Source organism: Petaurus breviceps, unplaced genomic scaffold (assembly GCF_028583685.1).
Source record: "Petaurus breviceps papuanus isolate PSGF00001 unplaced genomic scaffold, PetGlider_PUasm1.0 90594, whole genome shotgun sequence".
NCBI classification, from domain to species: Eukaryota; Metazoa; Chordata; class Mammalia; order Diprotodontia; family Petauridae; genus Petaurus; species Petaurus breviceps.
Genome location: NW_027187281.1, coordinates 254,238 through 269,288, shown reverse-complemented (window position 1 = coordinate 269,288; position 15,051 = coordinate 254,238). Strand labels below are relative to the sequence as shown.

General features: G+C 34.7%; 1 protein-coding gene across 1 annotated transcript in view; it reads right to left on the bottom strand.

Moving 5' to 3' along the window:
* Nucleotides 1–2,203: 2,203 nt before the first annotated feature.
* Nucleotides 2,204–15,051, bottom strand: part of INTS6 (integrator complex subunit 6) — a 90,911-nt gene continuing 78,063 nt past the window's right edge. The window contains exons 10-18 of the mRNA XM_069063604.1: nt 14,332–14,426; nt 11,697–11,807; nt 10,251–10,466; nt 9,548–9,674; nt 8,885–9,027; nt 7,516–7,750; nt 5,929–6,303; nt 4,503–4,596; nt 2,204–2,878 (exon numbers count right to left, since the gene is read on the bottom strand). Of these exons, the coding sequence (XP_068919705.1) occupies nt 2,785–2,878; nt 4,503–4,596; nt 5,929–6,303; nt 7,516–7,750; nt 8,885–9,027; nt 9,548–9,674; nt 10,251–10,466; nt 11,697–11,807; nt 14,332–14,426 (1,490 nt within the window). The 3' untranslated portion in view covers nt 2,204–2,784. The remainder of the gene's footprint in view (nt 2,879–4,502; nt 4,597–5,928; nt 6,304–7,515; nt 7,751–8,884; nt 9,028–9,547; nt 9,675–10,250; nt 10,467–11,696; nt 11,808–14,331; nt 14,427–15,051) is intronic.

Genomic DNA, 15,051 nt, shown 5'->3' with positions numbered 1-15,051 from the left:
AATTGGAAGTCTCTCATGAAGGGGACAACAAAGGTGGTAGAGAATTTGCCCTGGCTGAACTGGTTTAGTTTAAAATAATTAAACATAAGCAACAACATTCTAGATAGAAGTACACTGAAGCTGATCATTTTTATCAGGGCTGTCAAAACTTAATTCCAAGAGAAGGCAATGGGCATGATGGCAAATAGAGTGTAACAAAAGGGACTAAGGAGTTGGTGTAATTTAACTTGAGAACAATAAAATCTTTGGGGTCAGTCTTACAAATTGACTTGAGGGGGCAAAATTACTTCTCTACTGTTTCATTTGCTGACAATTAAAATTGCACAATTAAGAATCTACTCCTTTGGCTTAAAGGATTCCAGCTTGCTAAAATGCAAATATCCCTTTAGGAGTATCTTCAGGCTTGAAAGACAGAACACAGTACAAATTAATTTCTTTGATTCTCTCCTGATCCCATTGAGAGACACAACAGAAAGGCATTGAAACAACAGTACAAGCACTAGAAGCAGGAGGCCACACTGGATTGTGCTGACCTGGAGTGATAACAAGGAGGGTGAGGGGCACTGGGAAAAAGAGGAGGTCCCTCTTCTAGGGACAGTGCTGGGGAGCTAATCTAATTTGAGTGTGATGACCCACAGATCTTCCAACAGATTATACAAAAACAGAGCCGACATGTTAACTAAATGGAAAAAAGTTTTGATGATCAGTTATTGAATCCCAAAGTGAAGTTAATCTTAATCTGTTCCCCAAGCATTCTGATTAGGTGTAGTTCTATCTAGAACGATTATTCACTAAAAAAACTCAGTCTATCCACCTCACATTCTGCATTTTTAATTGAGACTTACACAGCAAGTCAACTACTCTATGCTTAGTTTTCATTTTACAATGGGATTTTAAGTGACTAACTTCTCAGCCCACTGAATGAGATGCTACTTCACTAATAGGCATTTTGTATAGGCCAAAGGTTTTTAAATGCCTACAAAGATAATAAATAGCACTGTATTAAGTATTTGTTTTTATTTGCAGGTTCTGTCCTCTGTATTGGAAGAGTTACAAACCCCCTAGAATAATAGGTCTCAAAGGTGTTTCTTCAGTTCCTTCTGCACATTGAGCTTTCTCCTCAACAAAATTGTGACTACTTTTATCACACCTCAATCTTCTAGAGTAAAGGCATGTGACTTATATGAACCTGAAAACACTTAAGAAACTGCTTACATGTTATCATGCACTATTTTTTTTTACCAGCAATATATTTTTTTTTCTGTTTATTAAATACACATGGGGAGCATTAGCAGTGAACCACAGTTTTAATGGCCACCAAACTTGAGTGTAGAGAAGTAATAAGACTGAGTCCAGAGCAGTACACACGTCATGCTAAGGCCCCAGCAATCGAGTATACTCTACCTCCATCAACTGCTGACTGCTACTACTTATTAGTAGTCTATAACTTTGTGAGTTCCTGAATTCAGCAAGGATATGAGCCAAAACTGTGATCCAGAAAACCAAGTTCCCCTTCTTCACTTTGTCATTAAGATCTTGAAACATGGAAAAGTAATCTTAACATTTGTCTCAATTCCTTTATAGCATTTAAGCTCAGTATTTAATAGGCTGGTAGGAAGATTAGGTCCCTTTCTTGATTACACCCATCTCTGAAGCTCCTGTCTAACAAATGATTGGAACCTCCAACAGTCTTTAATTCAAAGGATTGCCTAGATAGCTGAACCAACATATGGTGTTTGATGTATCCCAAATACCTGCTTCTCAACCTCTAATATCATCGATTTAGTTAATTGTTATTGCCAAAGTCAGAGGAAAAGGAGCTGAGGGGAAGTACAGGAGCTAGTAATTAATGCTCCAAGCTTTTTATTTCTTGAATTCCTTGAGAGGTTCTTTCCAGTGCTCTGTCTCTCTGGTCCTAACTAGGTCTGCCTGTGGGCAACAGGTATAGTTTTTCCCTGTAATCTGGAGATGGCGTGATAATGGAAACACATTTAGGCCAATATCCTAATGAAATAATCAGATTATGTAAATATGTTGCCAGGATTTTGAGAAGACTGTGTTGAACTCTAACCAACACAAACTTCAGAGAGTAGAATTCTTCTAATTAATACTAACAAGGCGATGCCTTAAAGATCACGCTGGTCTCGAGCGTTTTCCTCAAAAGGGTCATTTTAAGTGCGACTACTCCCTAAAACACACAAGATTAAAATAGAGCATTTATTGATGGAATAACAAAAGTGCTTTTCTTAAATATTCTTCAAAATACATTTGTACAACTTACAATAATATATCCAAAATAACTGTATATACAAAACATTACCTTGTTTTTATGTATGTGCTTTTTCCCCAAAAAATTACAAAGTAACTTTTTCTTTTTTTGTCTTTTTCTTTTCTTTTTTTCTTTTTTTTCCTTTTTTGGCAAAATTCAACCTTAACAGAGGTGACAATTTGAAGGTTGGATTAAGAAAATAGAACCTGAGGGAAATTGACACGCAAGAGTCAATGACAAGCAAGAATTTCTATGGGGTTTTTTGTGTTTTAGTTTGTTAAATAAAAATGTTCTTGAGTGATACTTTTCACATTACAAAAATAAACCAAAATGAAGAAAGGTCACTGTAAAATGATGGAAACAGATCTGTAGACTTGCTGCTTTTAGTTATTTCAAATAGCCAACAGTGCTTGTCAAAAACGAATGCAAAGATCACAGCAGTGTACTCCTTCAGTCATATTTTTACTTTGTGTTTGGGGGGAGGGAGGGAAAGAGGTGGCCACATTCGTTTCTTTTTAATTGCTATTAATATGGTTTATCTGATTGGATCTGCGATGAATTTCTTCCAAGAATCCCTCCAATTGCTCTATTAGCATTCTCTTTTTAAACCTGTATGAAAAAATAACACTAATTAAAAAGTGGATAAAGAGATACTATCATTAGAAAAATATTTTTTAAAATGGTCTATTTTAGGACTTCAGAGGCATGAATATAAAAACAAGTCTGACAAACTACTGTGAAAATAAGACATAAATCTGCAATAACCAAATGATCGTCTGAATCTGGATAGTACCTTAACAAAAAACAGATAAAATTATATGAATATTATTTCTAAGAATATGGCATAATGTAGGCCCCCAAAGAAATTACTGAAACTTCAGTCTTCTTGGCATACTGAAATGATGAGAACATAGGCAATGCATGGACAGGGATAGAGTAAGAAAAATTCAAATTGAGCATCAGTATGAAAAAAAAAACCCTAACCTGTTTCTAAAGCTGACAAAGTTATTCTAATTAGAACAAACTACAACAAATTCAAATTTTCCAAACCATAAGGGACCCATTATCATCTTTGTCTTAAATGATCTACAAGCCTGGGATCACAGCTGCTATAAGGAATCAAATCATCTCATCTGCAGATGAGGAAAAGTAAGGCCAAGTGAGATCATTGACTTGTCCAAGGTCTCAAAGGGAATAGGGAACATCAGAGTCAGAATGTGAATAGTGGTACTTCAGCTCCAAATCCAGTGTAGATTCTAAGTCCAGTTCCCTCATTTTCTAGATAAGGAAGAAGTGAAGAAACTTGGCCAAGACAACAGTGAGAAAGCTGGAACCAGAGCCCCTTGGACTCCTAGGTCCAGTGCTATGGCAAAACATGACCTATGCCCCTGACTCTATAAGTAAGCTATCTTCCAACAAAGAAGAGATGCTCTATTCCCTCTAAATTATTGTCAGTGCAGCACAGAGGTTGTTAGCAAGTTTTATTTGTATTACTGAGGAAACTGAACTAAATTATCTCTAAGGTTCCTTTCAGATTTAAAATCCAAGGATTTTTAGATTAAGTTAACAGATCTACTTTATTCCATTCATACAAACGTATCTCAATTTGTGTGACTATTTATATCAATCATAATAACCTGATCTAGATTCTTCTCACCACTGTTTTTAGGCATGTAGATCAGCCAGAATTCAAGCTGCACCATTATTGGCCCACTTAATCGTGAGAGGTTCCTCCCACCTAGAAACATATTCCATTCAATTTTTATTTTTAATCACCAGTATTTATGGTGATATAACCACAATGACAAAGGCTAGAGAAACAAAGATAACAAACAAAGCAACAGATTGAGAGAGATGCCATAGCCCAAATTCCTCATGTTTGCTTACATAAAAACATTTATCTCATGGCTTCTGAGGAGTACAAAGGTTTTTTTTTTAAACTGGTGAAATGTTTGTTAAACCAAAACAATGTTACATATATGGGGGCCTATGCATATGGTGAACATCCACATGCCAAAGTCAATACTCCATAGAATACTGATTACATATGCTAGACCAGGGGTGGGGAACCTGTGGCCTCAAGTGTGGCCCTTTGACGGAATCTAAACTTCAGAAATGTGGCAGTCACACTTGAGGACATAGAGGGCCACATGTGACCTTAAGGCCACAGGTTCTCTACCCCGTACTAGACAGTCATTTTATAATGTTTTGACAGTTTCGTTGTTCAACATACCTTGATGCTTCTTTAATGACATTCTGTAAAAATATTAATCTTGTTTGCAAACTGCCTTGCACATGCTTCAGTAATGTGAAAATTCTTTCATATTCTTAAAAAAAAAAGATGTAAAGCAGAATTTAAGTGGTTTTAATGTAGGTAACTATTTGTGAAATTATTTTTTGTAGGTACCTGTCCTAACAAAGAAATACTGACATACTAAAATATGAAGATAATTCTGTATAATTTTAACACTTTGATTTATGATTCCTAATGCACACCAAACACATATGGCTAAGGAAAATAAATGTGAACAAGAAGAAAGTAATTTATACAACATTAATACTTTGAGACAGCTCCTACATCAAAGTAATAAGTATAAAGCCATCAATTTTGTAGATAGCTTTACCTAAGTTCAACTGAAATAAGATATAAATTTCTTTACTCAAGCATTTCTTGATTGTTAAGAAAATAAATTTTTTAAGTAAAATTGAGTGTTTGTTAGGCATTGAGAACAGATTTTTAAAATTCTACTTCAAGCTTTGTGTAATGATTTGGAGGATTTCAAATGACTACATTATACATTATAAATTTCTTGAGGGCAAGAATTCTATTTTATTCATTTTTGTATCTCCCAAAGTTTTACAAATAGCAGGTGCTCAATAAATGTTTACTAAAATAAGTGAAATAAAAGTTACTATACTGAATTGAAAGTTAAAATAATTTCCACCAAATAGCTATGTACTATCTTTGGTATATGGATAGAGCAGTGGGCCTTGAGTCAAGAAGATGTGAATTCAAATTTGGCCTTTTGCATCAGTTTCCTCAACTATAAAAATGGGTATCATAATATCAGCTACCCCTCAGAGTTTTAGAGAAGATCAAATAAGACAATTGTAAAGTGCATAGTATAGTGCCTAACACAGGGCAGACATGTAATAAACACCTCCTTTCTTCCCCACATAACTGTTGTTAAGCTCATACACTAAATACATCCCATGCTCATGCTTAATCACAGTATTCAACTTCAACAGACATTTATTAAATGTCTACAATGCCATATAGCACTGTGCTATTGAAGACACAAAGATTAAATAACACAGGATCATGGTCCTAATGGAGCTGATAAAACATATGAAACACTATCCTAGGCACAGTTAACCCTCAATAAATGCTTGCTCACTAACTGAAATAAAAAGTATATACAGTATAAAAATCACAATTTTGCTATAGTTACATCTGCACGCTGGGAGAGGAATTTCAACTACTGAAGAGCTGACTACAGTCAAAATGGAACTAAGTGGGCAATGAAAGTCACTAAGCTCTGACTGAAAGTCGTCCAATTCTGAGACAGACTGAGGTCTATATTGTAAGTAGATATAGTCCTCTATGGCCACATAAAACAATCAATCAAATTTGAGGTATAATCTGTACTAGCACATACTTCGTCCTGGCTTCCGAATTTCCTTCATTATTTGTGCTTTTAATTCGATGTTGACCTCCTCGTGGCTTCTGCAATGCATCAATTTTTTCCCTTTGTTGAGTGAAGATGCTGGTATGTTATCCTCAGCACACTGTTCTTTATCTCTTGGTTCCTCATGATTTTCTAAAAATCCACCCACAGTAAGGTCATTAGTTCCCAAATGATCATGGCCAAGAGCCTCTGTGTGATTGGTTGGTCGATCCAGTAAACTGACAGGAGAAGAAGATGTTGAAAACTCAGAATCCATCACATTCGGTGCAATGTCTGATGACAGTTGGTCTGCAACATGATTCTCAACCACATCATCCACTGCCATGTCATTAGCGGTTTCTGAAGCTAAAAACAAAGATAAGAGATCATAAAGACAGAGCCAAATGAGACGCATTTAATCAGAGACCACAAGAAAATCATTCTAAGGCACATCAAACATTTTCCTGTACAACTACAAATCAACAATTATGCTGTGGTGGTGTTTTGTTCAAAATAAGTGTATAGGCAGTTGTTTTTAATTTCTATCATTCACTGTTAGAGAAGGTATGTTACCTCATGTTAAAGAGAAACAATCCACATAATCTGTTTTTATATTTAGTCCTTTGATTATTTTGCCTTAGTGGAATTTATGTTACTCCTGGGATCTATCTCACTTAAGGGAATGGGCCATACCTGCCTCTCTCATTCTGTCCTTGTGACCTACACCTCAGGCATGCTAAGGAAAAACAATTAGACTTTATCATCCAGTGTCCCCAAGTGTGAATCCCAGTTCTGGCTGATGCTACCTTCCTGACTCTGGGGCAAATTACTTGACTTCTCTCAACTTCAGATTCTTCCTCTATAAAACAAAGGATTTAGATAAAAAAGACTCTGAGGTCACTGCCACCTCACAATTCAGGCCTTGAATTCTGACTTAACAGAATCTATGTCACCACATACACTGTCTGGTTCCAGATAATACTGTTCTGTGGGCCAGTGGATAAAATGCTGGACTTGGAGTCAAGTAAACTGGAGTTTAAATCTTGCCTCATGAACACATTAGTGAGGATCCAGGCCTGTTATGTCACTTTTCTGAGGCTCAAGATTTCTCATCTCTAAAACCCTCCTAGCTAAAGCTATGATATGTATAAAACGCATTACAACCTTAAAGTGGTATGCAAATGTTAGTTATTATTATTATCAAAATGATGATAGTAAATTCCCAAACTTAAACTTTATCACACCATCTTACAGGAATCATTTTCTCATGTGTAATAAGTTTAGATAACTGTCATATTTTATAAACCTATGTTACAACCTTTGATAAATTTACAAATTACAAATGACATTTTCAATGTCAAATCCCCTAAAACAGTGGCATGAATATCCAAATGCTCAGTAAATTTTATCATTGAGGAAATGAAAAAACAATTAGTATGCACATGCAGACAAATAAAAATAATCTTTAGAAATACCTGATTCCTAATCAAATCACTATATCTAATATACAGTAAGAAATAACTGAAATCAAAAGGCAAAAAAAAAATTTAGAAAAAAGGATCAAAAAGTGTAACAAACTTTTGTGAAGAGGAAGAGGCTTAATAAGATCTGGCTGTGCTTGTGCAGTAGGTACAGGAGGCCCTTTTCCTCCAATATGATTGTTCGCAATTGGAGGAGTCTGCTGCCTTCCTCTTAGAAGTGGAGACATACAGCGACGTCTTTTGGGGATCCCTTGCATATTTGGTTCTCCAGGTCGTTTGTGTTTATTCTGAGGTCCAGATACAAATTCATCTGCTTCATCTATCATCATACCCTATGAGTAAAATTGATTAGTCAGTCAGTCAACAAGCCCTTATTAAGCATTTACTGTATGCCAAACACTGTGCTAAATGCTAGAAACACAAAGAAAAGGCAAAAAGACAGCTCCTTTCCTTAAGGAGCTCATAGTCTAATGGGGAAGACAACATGCAAACAATACCATTTCATAATTTATACCGGATCACACTGGCAATATCAAAGTTTCAATTAAAAACACACAATATACACCTCCTATAAGACCACTTACCACACATTCAACGATCCAAACAGGAAAAAAAATCTGTTTAGTCCTGAACTGAGATACGTACAAAAAGGAAAACTGAATACCTTTAAATACACTTTAGTTAAGACAATGGATGCCAGTTAATTCTCAGTCTATTGCTTGAAAACACCTTAATCTTCATAAGCTTTAGAAAATATTACTCCAGTATAGACAAAATGCCATATAAGGAAATGAGGTATGCAGAAAGATATGGAAGCTTTTTATGCCTAGTTTATGGGGAGGTACTGAGAAATAGCTATGGAAAACTACTACAGAAAACTACAAAATAAATTTTTAAAAATTTCCCAAATGACAGTTAAAAAATAAAATCAGAGAGAAGCTACCATGATGATAACTGAGGTTGATTTATTCCTGGAAAAACATATAGAACTCCTAATTACTTAAAGAAGTGATGCTAAAAATACATGGAACATACATGGCATCTTAGTTTTGCTTTATAAAGCAAAGGTTATGGGGGGTTGGGAGGCAGGGGAGATAGAAGTGGGGTTTTCTCTTCATGCTGAAATCAGTATTAAATACACTCACTATTATTATGGTCTGTAGGGTTTTTCCCCCTTCTTTTAAACAAAAATATCTTCAGTTTTACATTCTGTCCCAACTGCTATGCTAAACACTGGTTCCTTTTATTAAAAAGGAAGAGAATGAGGGGAATCAAATCAAATTTTCATTCTGCCTGAAAGGTATGCATTACTATTAATTCATTTCCATTGCTGCTTTATCTTCTGTAATAAAAAGTTACCAATATTTTTGGTTCATGTTCCAGAAATTGGCTATTTTGAAATTATGCTGAAATTTACTTTTGAAAATGACTCCCAGTCATATTAAGAAAGACTTAAAAACAGTTACCTTTTTGTCTAGCTTGAAGGGGTTCCCAAATGTATGTAGCCTTCGAGGCTGGTCAGGGTCAAGTTCTCTAAGAGGGGAGGGTATCTGCTTGAGGTACTCTTGGTAATTCCCCATTTGTGCTATAGGAACACTGTGCACTTGATCTAACAAAATAGAACCAAAAAAGAAAATTCTGCAAAATTAATTTCATCAGACTGCGCATATAATCAGTTATTAAACTTTCATAAGAATAAATTCCAACTGAAATTATTAGTGTGGAAATAAAGTCTTTAAAATGCAAACTATGTTGGCATAATTTCTATTATTGCAATTTTCCTCAGAGTTTTCAGAATACTGTAAATATTCACTGCCATAGATTGAAGTCCAATGAGAATCATACTATGAAAATCCATGTTTCTTCCACTACACCTTCTATCAACACAACTTTCTAGAAAGAAGCAACAAATGTTACTTAGTAAAAGAAGAGAATGCTTTGGATCTGTGACTAGAACTTCCTATAAACACTGGTGTTCTATATTATCAATGGTATCTCAACAGCATCAGTTAAAGTCCAGGTCTTTAATTCAGAGAAAATGTAGTAAAACCTCATGTAAACTTGATAGTAATGACATCATGTTTATATGAACCACAAAGAAAATACAAATAATTAATCGGTAGTCTAACCTTCATCTTGACCTTTAAGATATTTACGGGTTGTCTTCAAAAGATTAGATCTCATCCTTGTTAAGTGATCCAAAAGATTTCGTCTGGGTATATCATAAGCATTTCTAAAGGTCTGCGGCTTCAAATCCTAAGGTTAAAGAATTAAGAGGGAAAATTTAAATCAATACTTTCACAAATGTAATAGAAATACAGTAAACTCTCATCTGTGAAATGGTTAGAGAACAAAATATTCTACTTAGCCAGTTTAGCCTGCAAAAAGGGGAAGAACGTTCTAATAATCAGAGGTATACAATAATGGAATGGGCTGTCTAAAATAGTAAACTTCCACCACTGGAACCACTTGAGCAGAGTCTAGGTGACCACTGGCCAGAGGCCTTTATTGCATCTTTAAGGTCTTCTCTATTACTACACCTTGTGAAATATATGGTTAATGGAGCTCTATGGTATACATGAATTACTAATTTTCAAAGAATCAGAATAAATTATTTGAAACACAAATGATACTAATCTTTGATATTTGAAAAAATATTTCAGAACTCTGCAGTGCCTCGGGTCACCATTATGAACACCATTGACTATCATACTGTAAATGTGTGGAAGTGCTGGTAACAGAGTTCTGATAGGCAGAACGTCAGATAACAAGAGTTTCTTGTACTGAACAACAAAGGAGCATATTGGAGGTGGTACTATTATGTACAATTACCTTATTCAGCAAAGCAACTTGGAACCCAGTGTATTCCTTCATGTTGAGGTCTAGAAGTCTGTGAGGAACTTCCTCATTAATTCCCTGTAGCAGATGTTGAAAATCTTTCCTATATGCCATTGACAGATTGTGTGATCGGCTTCGGACCTTAATTCCAGTTTCCTGCACTACTTTTTTGCCTACAGATCCGATGACTCTATCAGATTCTATTTTGGCCTTAATTCAAAATAAATAGAAGTTGACATGATATATTCTAAACATTTTAATCAGATTATAAAAATAAAAAAATAAGTTTTAAATCTTATGTAAAAGATTCAGTAAAAATGTGATACACTATGAAAAATCATATATAAGAAACAAAAATCTCATTCACATGGTTATGGATTACCGCAATTCTAAGTCATCTGAGCATGGTAAAATTTCACATAGAGGAGCTAAATTCACTACACAAAAATTCGTTTTTATTTAAGACTCCCATGTAAACAGCTACTACACTACACTATGGTAGCTATAGAATGTCACTGAACCATACATGATAATATATAATCACACTCAGGAGTGATGAGAAGATAGGGAAAAAAAATCTCACCAATATTTACCCAACATGATTTCTTATCCCACACAATGAAGTTTTTAGACATATACCAAAAAGCAGAGAGTGATATAATTTTATAAAGATTATTAGAGAGAGAGTAAAAAGGTATTAAACAAGAGATTTTTAAACAGAAGCAAATAATCTTTTGACTTTTCCTAGTGGTCCATCAGCATTTTAGTCAATAGCCAATTTCCAATGGGAAAATGTCCAGTTCCCAGCTGTCAGAAGTCCTAAGCATGTACTATTTTTCATAGCACACTAATAATTTGGTAAGATAAAGCATCATTTGTTGACTGTTTTCAGTCCCTACTTCACTGATACAATATCTTCATTTACTTTGAATTATGGCCATTATGATAGAACTTACTGGCTTTTTTTTTAGTGTGCCCAAGAAACTTTAAAAAGGAAAAAAAGAAAACCCACACATTTTAATATATGCAAAAGAAAATAACGCTACTTCCAATAAAAAGAAACAACCTCCAACAAAAACCTCAAGTTAAATATGCAACATCCACCTCAAAGAAACTAGCATGAGATCACAAATCAGGAATTACAAAACCTTGAGACTATAAATTCAGTGCATACAGACCACATGTGCATCATCTTATCTAAGATTTATTCCATGAATGATTTCTCATTTTCTTATAAATTTTAAAATTACTTAAACATAAAAACTTTTTAACATCAATTTGGGATCTAAGTACTGATCTATGCTAATGATAACTGAATTTAAGTGAAGCCAAGCTGTCTGAACCCGTAAGACTGGCTCCAGTCTTATTCACTGTCTTAAATCCCAGTTCAAAATATTTAGTAGTTTCCTATCTAATGATACTTCTATTTATTAAAATTACCTGTTGACTCAATTTTTTGAGGTATGAAATGACACTGTAACTAAGTCCATATTCCACACTGTCTGCTATAAGGTTAGGCGCTCCCATCATTCTAACAGCTTTCTTCAAGGGCTAAGAAGAAAAAAAAAAAAGAAATCATTACTCAATACTGAATCTTGACTTAGATTAAAATATTAAAAGGACTTTTAGTATTGCGAAAAAGTCACGTTAGAAAGCTTAAAGCAATCTCTTTCCCCCTCAAATATTACAGTAACCAAGAAAATGCAAGTACAGAAGAACAAATAAAAGAAGGTAAAATAATCAAACAGCCATTTAACTATTTAAAAGGCATAACTATTGGAGATATTATAAAAGATAAAAGCTTCAATCCTATTTTCATCTTTTCAGTTATGTTTTATTTACATACTAAATAACCATTATTAGTATTTGAAAACAAAAGACACTAATACATCAAAGCCCAGGGGAAAAAACTGATGAGTCATGTCCAACTCCTCACGAGTGCTCTGCATTTCCTTCTCTGGTTCATTTTACAGATGAGAAAACTAAGGCAAACAGGGTTAAGTGATTTGTCCAGGGTCATACAGTTAGTGAGAGTCTGCGGCCAAATTTGAACTCATCTAGGCCCACACTCTATTCATTGCGCCACTTAGCAGCCTATAGGTTAACTCATTTGATTTAGATACTTTTGACAAACCCACCACTACTACTAGGAGTTTGTATATGGATGCTTTTCCACCCCTTTCAAATTATCCTGTTCTTGTCTATAGAAATGTTACATTCCCTCTCCCTCCTAACTCACTAGGAAAATAGAAACCCCATTACTTTATTTTTCAAACTTTTCTTTTCCTAGAGCCTTAGCACAATAACTTACAAACAGTAGGCACTTAATAAATGCTGGCTTAAGGACAGAATATTACCAATAGTAAAAACTGTTAAGCACACAAAACTTGTTAAATATAATCCTCTGTATTCATCTCTCTTTGACTCTCAAGCACACTCCTTTACAATCTTCCCCTGGATGGGATGGCCTAGGACTCACCAGGGTACAGTAGAAAGAACAATGCTCCTGGGGACATAAGACCTAGGTATGAATCATTATTCTGCCAATTACTAGTTCACTGTAACCTTGAATAAGTCATTTGACTTGTCTAAGCTTGTTTCCTAATCTATAAAACAAGATGAACAGTTGTACTACCTACTTCAAAGGGTTGTTTTGATGGTCAAGATTTTGTGAACTGAGGCATATGTGAATAAAGAACCAGGAAAACAACACATGTGATGACTCCAACAATGTGCAGCCCAACCCCCCACTGTTACTATGGAGAGCTGGTGGGACTGGGGGTGTCTGCTGGATCTATGCATTATCAAGAGAGCCTCGAATTTCCAGTGCCTTCTTTCCAAGGTCAAAATCATGTTGGCTCTGGAGACCAAAAACTTGGTTTCAAATACTAATTCTGTCATATACTACTACTTCTATAACTTTGGCCAAGCCACAACTTCTCTAGAACTAGTATTCTCCTCTAATATGGCCTAGATGAACTCTTTGGTCCCTGCTACCTCTGGAGCTATGGTCTTATAATTCTAAGTTACAGATTCTCATTTAACTGGTAGCGTTAAAAAAATTAAGTGGCATCAGAAAAGGTTAATTTTAGTTGCTAAGTGGAAGAATAAAATCACTAGCATTACACAGAAGCATTCTGGCTATCTATGTTGTTGTTTTTAAATGATATCTAGCAATGTTTAATGTTAATTTGGGGAGAGCTTCCTGGGTTACCTAAAGCTTTGGAATGGAATTCTCATCCATGTTTCAAATAACCTGAAAAAAATTTAACTGAACCACTCACTGGAGCAGTTATCCAAAGGCTCTGTGACATTATTACTGAAATATTCTCAATACAAATAAATTGACTATCTGTCAACTCTATGGAATGATGGGTGGAATGGCCACATTTCCTTTGAGTATGCCACACCTGAATTTCCTGATTTGTATAGACTATTTAGCAGTTCCAACACTCATTTTCAAAGCCCTGATAAAATGTTTAGTATTTTATATTAGTGTTCATTTAGACACAACTTTAACACATCTAAAATTATCTATGATAGAATTCCAGCTAAGAAGAATGTAAGTTCCCATTCTATATACATCTATGAGTTTATTTGATATAAGTGGCCCCTTTATTCTACTCAAGAAATCAAGTTCAACTTACTGCCTTCCATTCTCATTTCACCAATCCTAGTATGGAATTTCCTAGATAACCAAGGCAATTTTGTGTAAATATAGTTTGCTTTATGAAAACTCACACACATTCACCTGAGAGGTGTTCTAAAAGTTAGCGAACTATCTTTTTTTCACTGAGGAAAATAGGACAAATTCTGAGGCTCAGAGTTGAGTAATGCGTTCATAGCCAATAAGCATGAGAACTGAGAGCTGAACCCAGGCACCATGACCTTAATGTATCAAATCACTGCACATTTCTGAATATTCTCCTTAGCAATTACTACAAAATGGTCACCTAAACCTATGATAGTATAAAGTGATAAACTCAAAAGGATAAACTTCTATTATAATATCTCAAACAAACCATTAAATGTATGATTGACCCTCTATTTTAAAAAAAAATGTTCATAATCTTACCCCAAGATAGTAGGGAGGCATGGTCTTCAAATAACTTTCAAATGACTGTCTCCATTTTATTGTTGGCTTTGCTTTGTGCACCTTGAACAAGTCATCTAAAAATGTATAACATGTAGAAACCACCACAATTCAGTATTTAGAAATACAAAAGCTATTTTCAAATTTATTATTTTAAAAGTATGTACCTTTAGATTTGTAAAAAGGGAAGATATAAGCCTGAACCCGTTACCATTAAATGAAATTCCTGATTTCTAGTCTTTTCTCTTGGAAAGACATTTCAAATGCAGACTGAAGTATGGGAGAAAATTCTGAATAACTCTAGGTTTCAAATGAAATTTCGTGAAAAGAAAGGTAGGGTTATAAAAATACAGTGAAAACCCATTATAATACATCACCTAAATACTGAAGATCTAGATATAACAGATCCCAGGAGTTACCAACATGAGGGAGAGGGTTCGCCACAGAATACATAGATAACAGTGCTGTAACCACCATTATTTAGCCTGAGATGACTGTAGGGGTAGAAGGGGGTCATCTCTAATAGTTGTGCTGTTTAGCATCAATATTAGAGGTGTCTAGAAGCCAACAATTTTGAATGTTTACTATATCATTATTTTGGGTGAAATAACACTTTGATTTTTAATATCTGTCAGAGAGAAAATAAGGCAGTTAAATTCATGCAAAGAAAAAACATTTTCAAATTAAAGTATATACATATAT